Source organism: Gadus macrocephalus, chromosome 19 (genome assembly GCF_031168955.1).
Source record: "Gadus macrocephalus chromosome 19, ASM3116895v1".
Taxonomy (NCBI): domain Eukaryota; kingdom Metazoa; phylum Chordata; class Actinopteri; order Gadiformes; family Gadidae; genus Gadus; species Gadus macrocephalus.
Window position 1 is genome coordinate 1,321,646 of NC_082400.1, and position 17,486 is coordinate 1,339,131.

Genomic DNA, 17,486 nt, shown 5'->3' on the forward strand with positions numbered 1-17,486 from the left:
CAGATGCTGCGCCATAGCGCCTCCCCGTGGCACAAGCATATACACAGTACATCAGTACATATCAATGTAAAACCACATCACATACAACTGAGGACCTATCTTAACAATATTAATCTCTAGAATCAGATGCATCTATAAAACCCGCGTCTTATGCCCTAAAAATGTTTACTTTTCCCACAATTTCATATTAAAGCCAAACATGAAAATAAGTTTCACAAAAAAAAAAAATCAGAAAATTCACCAAAATCGCCACGTAAAATCTTTAGACCAAGCCCCACAAAAATCATTAAACAGAATTTGTTTTATTTAGTACCATTTGACAAATATTGGTCAATAAAGTTGGAGCAGTTAGCCCATTTTTCTTATATGACCATCATTCTATTGTATAAAAAATCCTACGACTATTATTAGGTGGATACCAATACCCCCCTCTACCCATATTCCCAAATTGTGGTACTGCACCCAAAGGTAGCGGTATTTAAAACAATTATGAACTAGCCTTATTTCTCGTTACGAGATTTACCTGGACTAAAATTCTTTCATCATATTAATCTCTAAAACTCTAAAAATGTTTTTTCCCACAATTTCATAGAAAATCAAAATGTCCACAGATAGCCATACGGCTATCATTAGGTGGATACCATGAACAGTGCAAATGTTAATCTATACTCTTTTAAGAAAGCCCTTAAGTCTCTTGTGAAATGTGTGGTTGGAGTTTTCGTGATGTTGTGTGCTTATTAATAGACATTTTCACCATGTGAATGAGGCTGCATGCAGTTCAGAAATGTTAGTGGTTCAATTGGATAATGCCTTGTACTGGTGATCCTTAGGTTGAGTGTTCGAATCCTGATTAGAGCATTATGAACAAGCTGAACATGACATTCTGTCATTGCCACTCATTTAAGAAACACATTATTGAACAGCACCTGAAATTCATCAGGCAATCAACATTCCGGCTCATTCGTTTCCAAGAATCTGACTACCAAGACACAGTATGGCATTTAGGGGAACTTCTTCGTTAACCATTTTTCCTTCATAATGAACTCTGTCACATTTATATTTCTTCCGTTACCGACAAATGTTTAATTTCCCAAGAATTTCAACGATTTTTCAGGTATTTGCTTTGAAGAAAGCCCTTTATTCATTTGAGAAATGTTTGCCTGGAGTTCTTCTGGATGTTGTGGGCTTATCAATAGACATTTTCAACATGTGAACGAGGCTATTTTTCAGGTTTGTCAGAGGCTCATTGGGATAATGCCTTGTACTGGTGATCCTTAGTTTGAGAGTTTGAATCCCGATTAGAGCATGCTGAACATGACATTCTGCATTTGCTCTGCAGCTCACCTGAAAGCAGAGGCACAGTATTGCATTAAGTGGAACATCTTTCCTTCATATTTATGTCATATTTATATATCTTCCATTAGTGTGTGCTTGACTTGTAATTTTGCTCGGACCCCGTTAATCACTACTTGCGGTTATATTTATTATTATTATTAGTTGAATCAGGAGTGACACCTAAATACTGAGACAGTAGTATCAGGAGTGACACCTGAATACTGACACAGTGTAAACCGGAGTCACACCTGAATACTGACACAGTGGAATCAGGAGTTACACCTGAATACTGACACAGTGTATTCAGGAGTTACACCTGAATACTGACGCAGTGTAAACCAGAGTGACACCATATCTGACTCAATGTCCCATAGCTGCACCACCCATCCCAGGGGTTCCGCTTCGCCACAGTACGGGAGAGCAGTGCAGAGGACTACCTGAAGAAGAGCTTCCCTGAGATGCACGAGTACATGAGGAGATACAACGCCCCGGCCACGCCCGCTGGCATCAGCAGCCTCAAGTAAGACTCCTATAAAGAACAGGGTTCTCCCTCAGGAGGGGAAAGGGACGCCTGCGCAACCCAGCTACATTACAGACGCCATGTTAAATCTCAGTGGGCGGTCGCCTCGTAGACATTTAGGGGGGTTGACATTTTACCCCATTTCATTTCTGAAAAGTTCAATTGGTTAAAACACATGTTTCATTTGAATGAAGCTTCAAAAAGCAAAACAACAATATCAAAGGTAAGCTCTGTGTTAGTCGGGGGCGGGGCCGGTGTGACTCTCATAGGAAACACGACCCACTAAAGCGCCTTTGAACGTATGGGGGGTAATTCAAATGATCATGAACCAAAATGGGGGTTTGTGCATTGTGCAAAGTTTCAATGATATTTAACCGCAGCACTCGTGCCATTCAAGAGCAGGTGGAGAAAGAACGCATGCACTATTCTGGCTGCCGCCAAGAAGAAAAAAACCAAACATCGTAGCTGGAGTCTATTACCTAATTACTAGAGCTGGGTAAAAATATCGATTGATCAATTGACTGCAATTTATTTGTTCTCGATTAAATTTTGATTCAGAATTTTTGGCAAAATCGATTATTTCCATAATAAAAAAAGAAAACGAAGAAAAGAAAAAGCTGCTGTCGACATGACATGAAGGGTTTCACTAGACTTTATAAGTCTGGCCCTAACCTTACAGGACAACAAACCCCACCTCATAACCTTTAAAGGAACAAATCAGAGGGATCCATTCTTCAGAGGATGGTTAGGAGGACAGTAGATTCACCACTGAACTCCACACACCATCAGATCTCTGCTCTATGTGTTAACAATCTAGACTCCTTGGAGATTCCATGGAAATTAAATGGGAGGGGTTCTAGATCACAGCTGGGTGGGCGATGGAATGCAGAAAAAATATAGCCGCTGATGAAAAAGGTCTATGATGACAGCAGAAGCTTCCAATAACAATGATAACACGCTTTGTGGATGTTTGTGTGTGGGTGCATGTGTCCGTGTGTCCGTGTGTGTGTGTGTGTGTGTGTGTGTGTGTGTGTGTGTGTGTGTGTGTGTGTGTGTGTGTGTGTGTGTGTGTCTCAGGGAAGACCCCCAGAAGCTGGATGCCTTCATCATGGATAAGGCTCTGCTGGACTACGAGGTCTCTATCGACGCCGAGTGTAAGACCCTCACTGTGGGGAAACCCTTCGCTATAGAAGGTGAGGCTCAACAAGTCCACGCAATAACACAACACACACACATTTAATACAATACAGACACATACATAGACACATTTTAATACAATGCACACAGTACACAGACACATTCATATAAAAGACACACAAACTTATACAATACAATACAGCCACACATGCACACACATGCGCACACGCGCACACACACACACACACACACACACACACACACACACACACACACACACACACACACACACACACACACACACACACACACACACACACACACACACACACACACTATTGTGAGCGAGAGGCACGTTTGATGGCAGCGGCAAGGAGACACAGCAAGGCAGGGGCTGCAGACCCATACTTCTTATTACATCTATATGGCCGCTCATCTCCCGACAAAACGCTTTTGGCAGCTACCACATCAAACCCTTTCTCTTTTGATAAATGCCACATAACCGCGATCTGGCAAGAAATCCACAGCGTGCTTTTATACAGGGTTCCCGCGGATCCTTAAAAGGTCTTAAATTCATAAATCAAAAAATAAGGCCTTAAATAGCATTAATAAGTCTTAAATCCATCTTTTAAACATGGTAAGTAGGATTTTATGATTGTTATTAGTCTCAAATCTAAAAAATAATAGGTAACATTTTTTTTGATATAAATGAAGAGCAGTAATGTTGCACAATCACGAGAGCGGAACCAACAAAACATTTGTTTGCGGCCGTGACTCTCAGAGCAGATGCACATCGTTCAGGTAGCAGTAGCAGCATGAGTAGCAGTTGGCCCGCATCATGGGAAAGTGTAAATTCCACGAAATTTGGCTATCCAACAAGGATTTTTCTGCCTGGCTGAAACCGGTACCCGGCAATTTATATGAGGCACAGTGTATTTTTGCAAGAAATGTTTCAAGCTCGGCACGATGGGAAGGAAAACAAATGGATTACCACATGCAGAGTGCGAAACACAAAGCCTCAACATCAAACTGTCAACAAATGCCAGGTATTTCCCAGTTCTGTTCTGCTCTCGTTTCTACTGTGCCTCCACCCCCATCTCCGATATCAACAACCGGGACTGCAGCAACAAATATCCGGACAATGTTAGGTTGCACGCCAATGATGAAAGCAGAGTTACTGGATCTTTGTGTGTGGGTGGTCTCCTATCACCACAACTTGCTCGGACTCTATGCCATTTACTCATCTGTTTTGCTTAATGGTCCTGCCATGATCAACCAACGTATTCACAAAAAACTGCGGGAACTCACCTCTCTACCACGGAAGATCCACATCAACTAACTTCAACCTCTCGTCAGTTACCCTTGCATTGATATCATCATCCCTATCCAATAGAAGGCAGTGTTTGAAAGTCAAATATGCATGCATCAGCTCCTTGAAGTGCACAATGGGTGTACCTCAAGGATCTGTGTAAGGCCCACTACTTTTTACTTTATCTTGGTGTACTACTAGATTCAAATCACAGCTTTCAAAAAACACATCCAGGCAATGATCAAAACTATTAAAGATAACATAGCAAATTTTAGACGGATTATATCCGATCTATCTACAGAGGTTGCTTAGATATTTCTACATGCCCTAATTTTTTCACAAATCTCATACTCTATCACCTGCTGGGGACAGGATAGTCCAAAAACAATCAGGCCTTTAGAATCCTTGTACAGCAGGGGTGCCCAACCAGTCGATCGCGGTCTACCAGTAGACCGCCGACAGATCCCAAGTCGACCGCGAGGGGTGAAGAAGAATTTATTTTTATTTTTTAAATAAAATAAAATTTGCGCGGGACATATACGCGCGGTAGCGCATGCGCTGTCAACAGCAGTTGAAAGCCGTCAACAGTAGTTACGCACTCCTAAACGTTGGCATGGCTGAGGGGAAACGAGCTAAGACCTACCATTTTCACCCTGAGTGGGAGGAAGACTATTGATTATTGTTGAGAAGGTGCCGTGCGCAGACCCCCACCGAAGTCCGTAGGTTCACGATACAACCCCCCCCCCCCCCCCCCCCCCCCCCTGCTTGAAGGTAGGTTTGCAATGTTGACACTCTAGGCTGGTAGATCTCGGGAGGTTGGCTACTCGAAAAGTAGATCTTAGGTCAAAAAGGTTGGGCACCCCTGTTGTACAGCCTCTGAAAATCTTTGACAAGAAGCCACTAAGATATCAACACTGTGACATACTACACAAACACAATCTATTCACTTTTGAAAATGTCAGACTATTTTTTAATCTATGGACAGTTTACAAATTCCTAAAGGTCTTGGCTACCCCCTATGCGCAAGTTTTTCTGTTACCGTGGCTCTGTAAGGTCCACTAGAATAGCTTCCATACATAACTGCACTGTATCCTTTCGCCATTCAGCATTTGGGCAGGCAGCCTTCTCTGTTAAAACTGTTACACAATGGAACACTATTCAAGACAAAAAAAAACTTTGTTTGGTGTCTTTAAAGCTTATCAAAAAAATCACTTAAAACTCTCACAACAATGCAGCCACCATCTTTGTTAGTGTGGTAGATAAATCACATTTAACACTGCAACAACATAAGAGAGATCGAGAAGTCTGAAGTATGAAAGATAAAGAACTAGTAAGAACAAAACAACTTAAGACAAGCTTTTTTTGCTCCCATCTTTTGCCCTTACATCATCCATACGGCATCTTCGCATCCCTTAAATGCTGTTCCTCCACACCTCATCTTGTTATTCCTCCACACCACATCCTATTATTCCACCACATATTGAACATGTCAGCAAGGCACATTAAAAGGGTCGTTCCAGAAGCCGTTGTACAAAAGGGACAGTGGTACCATGTTTACACACGATTCATATAGCGTATAAGGCAAGATAATGATTAGGACCTAGGACCACCCACTGTTGAACAGGCCCACCCAAAACTTTCTTATATTTGAATTTTGTGTATATATATATATAAATTTTTTTTAAAGGCTTCTGAAATGCTTTAATTTTGCAATGCAGCAAACTTGGGGCTCGGGCAGAGGTGTTGCTGCGGTGACTCTACAACAGAGACAATAATGCAGCGATATCAAAATGAGCAGTTCTAACTGGAGAGACGGTGAACTCTGCGAGTTGCTGACCATCATGGGAGAGAAGCTGAAGCAGTCGCATTTAACAAAGACGTTGAAAGATGGTGCGATCTACGAGAAAGACGCAGAGGAACGTTCCTTATGAGGCTTTTCTCTGGATAAAAAACAAGTGGTCAGCAATACCTATAAAGAACATGTTGGCGTTTTTGCATTTGTAGCCTACTCAGACATGAACTCATACTTGCATGCGGGTGTCTTCATTCATAAAAAAATAAAAACATTTGTCTGCAAAGAGGTCTTGACTCTGCGCAGCCCCGCCTTCTGCAGTGAACCAAGAAAGCCCACGCCGTGACGAACGGGGGATTTTAGCCCCTCGGTTTAACACAGGCAATACGGTGAAGTTGCCCGGCGTGCAGAGCCACGAACGAACCGGCTTGGCAGTGTAAAAAGGCCTAAGGAGTGATCGCGGATAGCTCCGTCCTATGCACCGAAACTTTTTACAATGCAACAAAATATTTAATGAGCATCAAGCTATTCAAATCTCTATTATGGACAGATAATATGACAGTATATTAGTCATTTGTATTTGGTTAAATAGGGATTTGATAACATTTTTAATTTAAGGACCACCCACAATTGGTCTGGCCCATCCACAGCTGGAATCCTGGCGCCGTGCCTGATAGCAGGCCTGTCCCACCATTTACTCAAGTTACTCAAGTGCGCATGTGCCAAGCGCGAACGCATATATACACTGCAAGCACGCACATGCGCACGAACATACACGGAAACGCACACACATGCGCACACACTACACACACACATAAGCACAAGCAAGCTCACACACCGCATGTCAACAGAAAGGCAGTGACAAATAGTTGCGAAGCTAGACCTTTTTTGGGTGGGCTCAAGCCCACCCAAAACTTGCCTTAGCCCACCCTATCGTTTCGTCCTCAAATCTAATATTCTACGGGATTTTTTTACACAAGCAATGAGAGGATGGATGCTGTCCACTAATGAACAGCATCAAATGGGCTAGTGAAATCGAGCGCAACATTCCTGCAAGAATCTCTAACCTCTGATTGGTGGGTGGGCGTCTCCTGTTTGACAAAACCAAAAATGCAGCACGAGCGCACCTAACATAGTTTCTGCTGTTTTGTCTGTCAAAGAGGCTAGCTAGTCTTTATCAGAAAATCCACGATTTCCAGCTGTCTTATAACATGACCTTGTAATAATAATAATCATTTTAAAACCTTGACATAATCTGTCAGATGTCTATTAAATGACAGTTGACCACAAGGCGATTCTATCTATGCCTCTTCTTGAATTGCTTCATGTTTTAGTCGGCATAGCCTTGTAATGCTGCGTAACATGATAAGCATGATAAGGTGCAAGGAGCAGAAAAAGTTCACATGGGTGCTAATTTTCAGCTGAAAAAAAACGCTTGCATTATTTTATCAGCTGAGGGCGTATTCATTGCCATAACGTGAGCTAATCAACAAGTACAACATGTTCTTATACTATGTGTTATGTATGTGGTATACCCACATAATGAAGGAACTACTTTTTGTTGTATGCGTTGCCTGTTCTATGTGTGCGCATTGATCTTTGTTCCCAGTTATGTAGATCCAGTAAAGACTACGTTGACTACAACTCCTGGTCTAGACATCCTTATTACGTTATAATTATGAAGTAATACATAACAATTGGCGACGAGAATCGTGTTGTATCCCCGCGGTGCAATGCTCCATAAGACAGATTGAATGTGTCTTTGATGGCCGTCAGGATCACGTTGTTTACCCACCCGCATGGCGGCTGCGTTAATGGAAACGCTACGGAGTATCCTACGGAAGAAGTGACCGGATAAAAGTTTCACAGTGAGTGAAGAGAAACGAAACAAGTGAAAATGAATATTGGACGGATGGATTGTTTTGACAGTACTGTAGAAGATTGGTCTGCTTATGTGGAAAGACTTGAACAATACTGTGTGGCAAATGACTTGGAGGAGGAGAAGAAGGTTGCGGTGCTTTTGAGTCTGATGGGAGCTAAGACATACAATTTGCTACGCAACCTCACAATACCGGATAAGCCGTCTGAGAAAACGTTCCAACAGAATGTGGATTTGCTAAAATGCCACTTGAATCCGAAGCCACTAGTCATAGCCGAACGTTTCCGATTCCATAAGAGAGATCAGTTGAAGACGGAGTCTATAGCTGAATATATCGCGGAGCTGCGGAGATTGGCTGAACATTGTGACTTCGGGGCGGGACTTTTGGATGCACTCAGAGACAGGCTCGTATGCGGATTGGACAATGAGAATACACAGAAAAGACTTTTGACGAAGAGAGATCTAACACTGGATATGGCATATGACATCGCCGTTTCAATGGAAACTGTTGCAAAAGACGCAATTCAATTGCAAACGAAAAATATGGGAGAATGCTCTGTGAATAAATTTCACACTAAACCAAAGGACAGAACACAGTCATGTTTTCGGTGTGGGAAAAATTCACATGACCCAACTGAGTGCTGGTTCAAAGATAAAGACTGTAGACAGTGCAACAAACCTGGACACATACAGAAAATGTGCAGGTCGAAGCAAAGTGATAACAAATCATACCAAAGGAAAATAGGAAAGAGGGACAGAAATGTACATCAGGTCAGTGAAACTGATTCAAGCGATTCAAATGCCGATTTGTCATGTCTGAAAATTCATTCTCTTAAAGAGACAGATCGTAACATCATATGGGTGACACCTGAGGTAGAGGGAGTGAAATTAAAGATGGAGTTGGATACAGGATCTGCCCTCTCAATCATCTCCCACAAAGATTATGTGAGTACATTTCCAAAGGTGAAACTGAAACCAACCTCAGTAATGCTGAAAACATACACAGGGGAGAAAATCTCTCCTATGGGAAAATTGAAAGTTAAAGTGAAACATGGGAAGGACAAGCACAAGTTGGAGTTGTATGTGCTACAGAGTGAGGGTGTACCTTTATTTGGACGTGAATGGATGAGAAGCATTCATCTCAACTGGCAGTCAATAAAGGCAATACAGATCACCTCAAAGCAAAACAGAAACACTACGGATGAAAGACTAAAACGGATACTGACACAGTCTGCACAGGTTTTCCAAGATGGAATAGGCACCCTGAAGCACCTGAAAGCACAGGTTGTTCTCGAAGAAAATGCAACACCAAAATTCCACAAGGCTCGTCCTGTGCCCTACGCCATTCGCCCAAAGGTGGAGGCGGAACTACAACACTTGGAGGATCAAGGTATTCTTTCCAAAGTCGACTGGTGTGAATGGGCAACACCAATTGTGCCCGTGGTCAAGAAGACTGGTGCTGTACGAATCTGCGGGGACTTCAAGGTCACAGTGAATCCTGTCCTGCATGCAGACCAGTATCCCCTCCCACGCATTGATGATATATTTGCGTCCCTGGCAGGTGGAGAGCGTTTCTCAAAGATAGACCTTGCTCAGGCATACTTACAGATGGAAATGGAGGAGTCTTCACGAAAGTATCTGACGATAAATACCACAAAAGGCCTTTACCAATACAACAGATTGGTCTTTGGTATATCTAGTGCCCCAGCGATATGGCAACGCGCCATGGACCAAGTACTCCAAGGGATATCGGGAACCCAATGCTATCTGGATGACATCATTGTCACTGGAGTTGATGATGAGACACACTTGACAAACCTACAAAGAGTTCTGTCGAGATTGGAGGAGTATGGATTGAGGGCCAACAAGGACAAATGTGAGTTCTTCAAAGACTCAATTGAGTATTGTGGTCACATCATTGACAGACATGGACTCCACAAATCTCAGGACAAAATCGATGCTGTTCTGAGAGCACCAAAGCCGGAGAATGTGAGCCAGATGCGCTCATTCTTGGGCCTCATCAATTACTACCACAAATTTCTGCCAAACCTCTCCACTGTGTTGCACCCTCTACACGGTTTGCTACAATTGGGCAAGAAATGGAAGTGGTCCAAAGACTGTGAACGAGCGTTTAAGACTGCTAAACAGCTCATCACATCGGAGGAGGTCTTGACACACTTTGACCCCAGTCTCCCTCTGCGCCTTGCCTGCGATGCTTCCCCGTATGGTATCGGCGCTGTGCTCTCACACAGAATGCCTGATGGGACAGAGCGGCCCATCGCTTTTGCGTCAAGATCTCTAAACGCTGCAGAATGCAACTATGCCCAAATTGACAGAGAAGGCTTGAGTTTAGTATGGGGGGTGAAGAAGTTTAACCAATATCTATACGGAAAGCATTTCACATTGATCACAGACCATCAACCCCTTGTGTCGATATTTAACCCTCGAAAGTGTGTTCCAGCAATGGCAGCGGCACGCTTACAACGATGGGCTCTGTTTCTAGGTGCTCACACCTACACCATTGAATTTAAAGGGACAAGACAGCACGGAAACGCGGATGGACTCTCACGCCTCCCACACGAGCCACACCCGGTGGGGAACATGACTGATCCAGCTGACGCGTTCCACTTGACCCAACTGGAGTCACTTCCGGTCACAAGAGCTCAGATACAAAAGGAAACCAACAGAGATCCCTCAGTATCCAAGGTATATGAGTTGACGTTGAATGGATGGCCAACTCATGGCTACCCCCTGCTACCTGAGTACTCCACCCGTCGTGACCAGCTATCAGTGTGTCAAGGCTGTGTCATGTGGGGCTCACGCGTCATTGTACCACCCAAGCTGCGTTCAAGAGTGCTGGAGTCACTGCACGAAGGGCATCTCGGTGTAGTAAAGATGAAAAGCCTTGCTAAAAGCTACGTCTGGTGGCCTGGCATAGACAGCCAAATTGAAAACCTCGCCAAGACCTGCAGTGGGTGCCAGCAGATACAGCGCCAGCCCCAGACAGCACCCCTCCACTCATGGGAGTGGCCCACTACTCCATGGCAACGTATTCACATTGACTATGCAGGACCCTTTATGGATCGGATGTTCCTCATTGTGGTGGATGCCCACTCAAAGTGGCCCGAAGTATTCACAGTGAAACAGGCCACATCTGCTCAAACTGTGGACATGCTGCGAACACTCTTCTCACGCACAGGTTTGCCTCAACAACTGGTGAGTGACAATGCAAGCATATTCACTGGGGAGGAGTTCCAGAAGTTCATCAGGAAGAATGGTGTCAAGCACATTACCTCAGCTCCTCACCATCCTGCAACAAATGGATTAGCGGAGCGTTTTGTACAGTCTTTCAAACAGTCGATGAAAGCAAGTGGGAAGGAGGGAGCGTTGTTACCACAAAAAGTGGCAAACTTCCTGCTGGCTTATCGAAACACAGCACACGCTACAACGGGACAGACACCAGCGATGCTGTTCATGGGCAGGAACCTGAGATCGCGTTTGGATTTGCTAAAGCCAGACATTCGCAAACATGTACTGGAAAAGCAGTGTACAAGTGGACAAACACGAAAACAACTGAGAACCTTCAGTGTGGGACACCAAGTGCTTGCCAGAGACTATAGAGGTAAAAACCAGAAATGGCAGCTGGGGGAGATTCTGTCACAGACCGGACCACTGACGTACACCGTGCGTGTAGGGCCTGACATGGTCTGGCGCAGGCATGTTCACCAGCTACTGGAGGCAATGGCTCGCAGTACCACGGCTAAGGATTCAATAACACGTGAAGACTCGGAGGAGGCTGCTCCAACAGCACCAGAGGACTTTGATGATGACATTGAATCCACAGGGGCTGCTGAACGCCAAACAAGTTCGACTGGTTCTCCACCCAGGCGTTACCCTGAGAGAAATCGCAGAGCACCTCAGAGACTTGATTTGTAGTCATGACTGACTACCACCCCTTTGTTGTTGTTGTAATCAAGTGATGTTTGTTTGAAGATTGATTAAGTGTCTTATTTCTGTTATAACTATAGTTATCTAAGACAGTACTTACCTTCTGATGTTTACAGGTTACGTCAAAGCTGGAAGGGAGGAATTGTTATGTATGTGGTATACCCACATAATGAAGGAACTACTTTTTGTTGTATGCGTTGCCTGTTCTATGTGTGCGCATTGATCTTTGTTCCCAGTTATGTAGATCCAGTAAAGACTACGTTGACTACAACTCCTGGTCTAGACATCCTTATTACGTTATAATTATGAAGTAATACATAACACTATGAGACTCAGGAAAACACCCTCAGCTGGTTAAAGGTGTCAGGGGGGGGCGTGAGAGGCAGGGGGGACTAAGTCTCTTATTTATTTATTTCAATAAGTTGCTTTAACATACAGTTAATAAATATAATACCAAGGGTCAGAAGTTTTACAAGAATTTTGATCTTACAAAGTCATGACAGAGGGACTTGGTGACTTTATTCATGCTTTAAAGATGAACATATACAGTATACTTTTTTTTGAAAGGGAATAAGCTGATGAAGTGAGCAATGTTTACTGTTTACAAATATTTTTAATTAAATGCAAACCCCAGTGAATCATTTGCTCTTGTTTCTCTGTTTTGAGATTCACACAGACTTAGCAGTCTTGTTTGAATGTTACAAATTGAGTTAATAAACTGAAGTTGAAATTGTTTTAAATTGTTGCAGATGTTATCTCCGCTAATTTTATTAATCTAAATAAATAAATATTAGCAGGTTCTCAATAGTAGGCTATTTCAATTCAGGGCGGGCGTGAAAAAATGTCTGTCTCCTAGGGGGGGTATTAAGGAAATGATTGAGAACCACTGGTCTAGAACATGTTGTAATTGTTGATTAGCTCACGTTGTTATGGCAATGAAAACGCCCTCAGCTGATAATATAATGCCAGCGGGTTTTTTTAACCAAAAATTAGCACCCTCTTTTTTTTGCACCAGAACAACAATATTTTTTTCTGTAAAAGTTCTGTACAAATGTATGGGTCCCTGAAGGTGAGACAACATAGTTTAGTGCTCCCGAAATAGTGGTCTGTTTCTAATAGTATTCGGCTAGTACATGTGCTTGTTGATTTTTTTGCATCACAAGTTTTATAAAAATGCATGTTGAAACAATTTATAAAATTGTATGGGTCCATGAAAGTGAGGCGACATAATTTAGTGCTCCCGAAATGGTGGTATGTTTCTCATATTATTAATCTAGTTAACAGGGGTCGGCAACCCTAGGCACGCGTGCAACCACTGGCACGGGGCAGCAAATTCATTGGCACACTTAAAGATTGAAGATTTTAAGATATTTTTTTTTTTTATTATTATTATTATTATTATTTATTTTTTATTATTATTATTAAAACAATTCACAGCACAATGCGGCAGCATAATCATTACTACCGATTTTTTTTTGCACTTTATTCTGTTTTTAGGCATTTCCTCCCAGTGCAACTATGGTTAAATTAGTTACAGAAAGCAGTGTTCTGAAATGGGATCAATTAATAGTTTTTAAACCCATGTCGTGAGTAATAGAGAAGAAAATATTTAAAATATGGTGCAAGTGGCCTGTATGCATCGCCTTCACATGGTTTTGCAAAGCTGTACATGTCTTAAAGATATTGATGTGGATGGTTCCAACATTCTCATATATTCTCGTTTTTAACATTTCTCACAGTGCAAATACTTTTTTGAATGAGTGTCTGAAAATGGTGTTTTAAGATGGGACATATGTAATTATAATTTGTAATTGTTGTAATTGTAACAACGCCATGTTGCAAATATAACCAAAAAAACATTTAAAATGTTGATGCATGATTGTGGACTATATGGATATATTACCATTCCAGGTCTTCTGGTAATGTTTTTGGTCGCTGTGTCATAATTCAGATTAATATTTAATATATTGTTGCTTAAGGCACCCTCATTAACGAGAAAATGTCAAACTGGCACTGCATGTTGAAAAGGTTGCTGACCCTGTAAATGTTTCAGTAACATATTCAGGAAAATATGGTCATTTTTTAGTGAAACTTGCACAAAGGAAATTTAATATAGCCTACCTCAAATTTGTTATTACAGTTCACATCCATTGATTATTTTTTCCTCCAAACAGTCTTTTTTCTTTTCATCACTTTAGTGGTTCAGAACTGCATTATTTAGCTGACACTGCCAGCTATTAGCTTAGACATACAACAGCATGGTAACTAATAAAATAAAGGTAGTGGAAAAAACAGTCATGAACAGGAATTTTTATATACTTCATATACCCCTGTGGCTTCCTGGGGTTGAGCCCCCCCAAAAGTCATAACCTACAATCTCACTGGCGACAAATACACGGAAGGGCACACGCAAGCGTGCGTGCACGCACGCACACACACACACAGGTAAGGTTTAACGGCTCCGCCATCGGCACACTCGCAGGTAAGAACACACACGCAAGCACACACATGTGCACGAAAATACACGGAAGCAGACACACACGCACAGGTAAAGACGTTTAACGGCTCCGCCATCAACACATTCTCACTCCGAGCGTGTCGATTTCTGACGAACGGTCTGTGACTTTGGCTTCAGTTTCTGACGCAAAAGGGTACCCTTTTGCGTCCTTTTTCGACGCATGGGGTTTTGAACTCGTTACAATGTAACCCCTTCAAGGGGGACCCGATGGCTGTACATAGAGACGCTATGAGCATTCATCTCATTGGCTAACGGAGGACCTTGCTCTTCTTTTTTCGACGCAGGGGGTTTTCCACTCATTACAATGTAATCCCTCCGCGGCAATATATGAAGCTATGAGCATTCATCCCATTGGCTAACGGAAGAGCCGATGGCTGCACATAGAGACGCTATGAGCATTCATCCCATTGGCTAACGGAGGACCTTGCGCTTCTTTTTTCGACGCAGGGGGTTTTCCACTCATTGCAATGTAATCCCTCCACGGCAATATATGAAGCTATGAGCATTCGTCCCATTGGCTAACGGAAGACCCGATGGCTGCACATTAACAACGATTTTACAGTGAAATCTGTGACATTCCTCAACACAACTACACCAACGTGTCCTTGTTAGTTAAGGCTATGGGCATCAGTTGTCCTGTTTCGTGCTTTGATTGAGAGAAACAATCGTTTTTTTGATCAGTGTTTGGTAGCTGAGGTCGTTGCCACGTCCGTCCGCATTTTTTGACAACTGACAGAGCAACCCTTTCTCATCAAAATTACGTTCCCAGAGAACTATTGGGAATTCTCAATTACGTTTGTCTAAAAAACGTATTTTAATAATAATAATAATACATTTAATTTAGAGGCGCCTTTCAAGGCACCCAAGGTCACCTTACAGAGCATAAAGTTCTCATAAATCGTTTAAAAACGAGATATTGGACTTCCGGTAATGGCTGCCTCGAGCATGGCTGTGTAACCAGTGAGCTCCTTCTAGCCAACATTTGAAACTCCGCCAAAACTCGAAAAATAGTTATAGAACAGAACTAAATTAAAATAGGAGCGGATAATGAATACAAGTACGAAGCCCAAAACCAAGAAGACCATGGAAAAGTCAAGGAAAGACGATATTAAAGTCAAGTCTAACTCTAGCACACTAGCCGAAGATAGCAACCAGGATCCAACCAACTCACTTCAGATTGGCTTGGACGGCATTAGCCAACAGATTGCTACAATGCAGAAGGAGCTGAAGGCAGACTTAAAAACGTTTAAAGAAGAAATTACAAGTCATATGAGAAGCGAATTGTTACAGTTCAAGGAAGATATGGAACAGAAACTGGCGATAATAAGTAAAGACTCGCAAGAACAAAATGAAAAGATAGATGCTGTTCAGACACGCACTGAAGAAGTGGAGGCATGGAGCACAGAGGCGAACGAAGTGCTACAGGAGTTACTCCATGAACGGAACAGGATGAAGGACAAACTGGATGATTTAGAATCGAGGTCTAGAAGGAATAATCTGAGGATCTACGGCATACCAGAAGACACAGAGACAACATCGGTGCTGTCGTTTGTGGAAGAGTGGCTCCGCACTGAATTATCGATTGATAGAGACCTCCAGATTCAACGTGCGCATAGAGCGCTAACTAAGAAACCGAAAGCAGAGGAGCCTCCACGGTCTTTGGTGGTAAACTTTCTTCAATATACAGAGAAAGAACTTGTTCTGAGCAAAGCATGGAAGAAGAAAAACATCACATTGGGAGCCAATCGCATTTATTTCGACCACGACTACAGTGCGGGAGTGTTGCAAAAGCGCAAAGCATACACAAACGTGAAGAAGGTTTTGAAAATTCAGGGCATTCGCTTCCAGACACCGTTTACCAAAATGCGTATTCACTGGGCCAACGGTCAGAAAACATACAATACAGCAGATGAGGCTACCGACGACCTACGAAAGAGGGGAATTGAAGTGGAAAGTCCAGCATTTCAGAACGGTCCTCCTCAACTCGCAAAGCTTCTCATCCAAAGCTTCTGCCTGGCAACGCGTTGGATGGGAGGGAATCGCAGAAACAAGAAAACGGACCAGACAGAGGCTGCGAGAATTTCAACACGACTCCAACGAGAGGCGTCAAGGAGAAAACGACCAGGCAAGGATACGTTTGGTTTATAGTGTTATATGATTAGATAAGGGAACTGTAGAAAGAGACTCACACGTTAATGACTTGGCCAATGACAATGTTAAAGGATTAATACGTTAAATGATAATTGTTATTAAGATGAAGAATATCAAGGGTTTATTTTTTTTAGTATTGACGGAATGTTGGCTGGAAGGGTAGCCTATACCATATCCACAACTAGTACGGGTAGAGCAACTCTAAATGGGTGGACTCACGCTGCTAGGCGGGGGCCCTTTCTCTGCGAAAGGCCATCTCCCCCAAAACAAAAGGGATGTCAATGTATAATAAGGGAAGTTGACATCTCTTGGAAGTCAACTTTATGTCTTTCAATGGAAAGTTTTTTTTTTTGTTAAATAGTTCTTTGCTGTGTATTGTTAATGTCTGTTTAAATGTGGGCCTAAGAGGAAGTGAAGTTAAGATTTGGATTAATAATAACAATGACAATGACATATAAAGAAATTAAGGTTATGTCTTTAAATGTAAATGGTTTAGGAAACCCAGTTAAAAGAGCAAAAGTAATGAGTAAAGTAAAAAAAGATAAGGCACAGATTTGTTTTCTGCAAGAGACACACCTTTCACAAACTGTGAAAACATGAGAAACTAAAAAGGTTTGGATTCAGAAAATCCTTCTATAGCTCACACACAAATACACGTCAAAGAGGGGTAGCAATTCTCATATCAAATTCAACCAACTTTGAATGCCTGAAGGAAATAAAAGATAAAGAGGGTCGGTATATAATAATTAAAGGGACAATTGATCAGAACATGGTCACTCTGGTAAATGTTTATGCACCGCCGGAAAGTGATAAAAACTTTTTGAAATCCCTTTTTGATGTTATTGCAGTACAAGTGGAGGGCATGTGCATCTGCGGGGGGGATTTCAATGTAGTGCT

At 42.4% G+C, this 17,486-nt stretch overlaps 1 protein-coding gene across 1 annotated transcript in view; it reads left to right on the plus strand.

The window, feature by feature from the left end:
- The window catches only part of grin3a (glutamate receptor, ionotropic, N-methyl-D-aspartate 3A), a 106,540-nt gene that overhangs the window by 41,956 nt on the left and 47,098 nt on the right, over nt 1-17,486 (plus strand). Inside the window, exons 5-6 of the mRNA XM_060038834.1 lie at nt 1,710-1,855; nt 2,933-3,048. Of these exons, the coding sequence (XP_059894817.1) occupies nt 1,710-1,855; nt 2,933-3,048 (262 nt within the window). The remainder of the gene's footprint in view (nt 1-1,709; nt 1,856-2,932; nt 3,049-17,486) is intronic.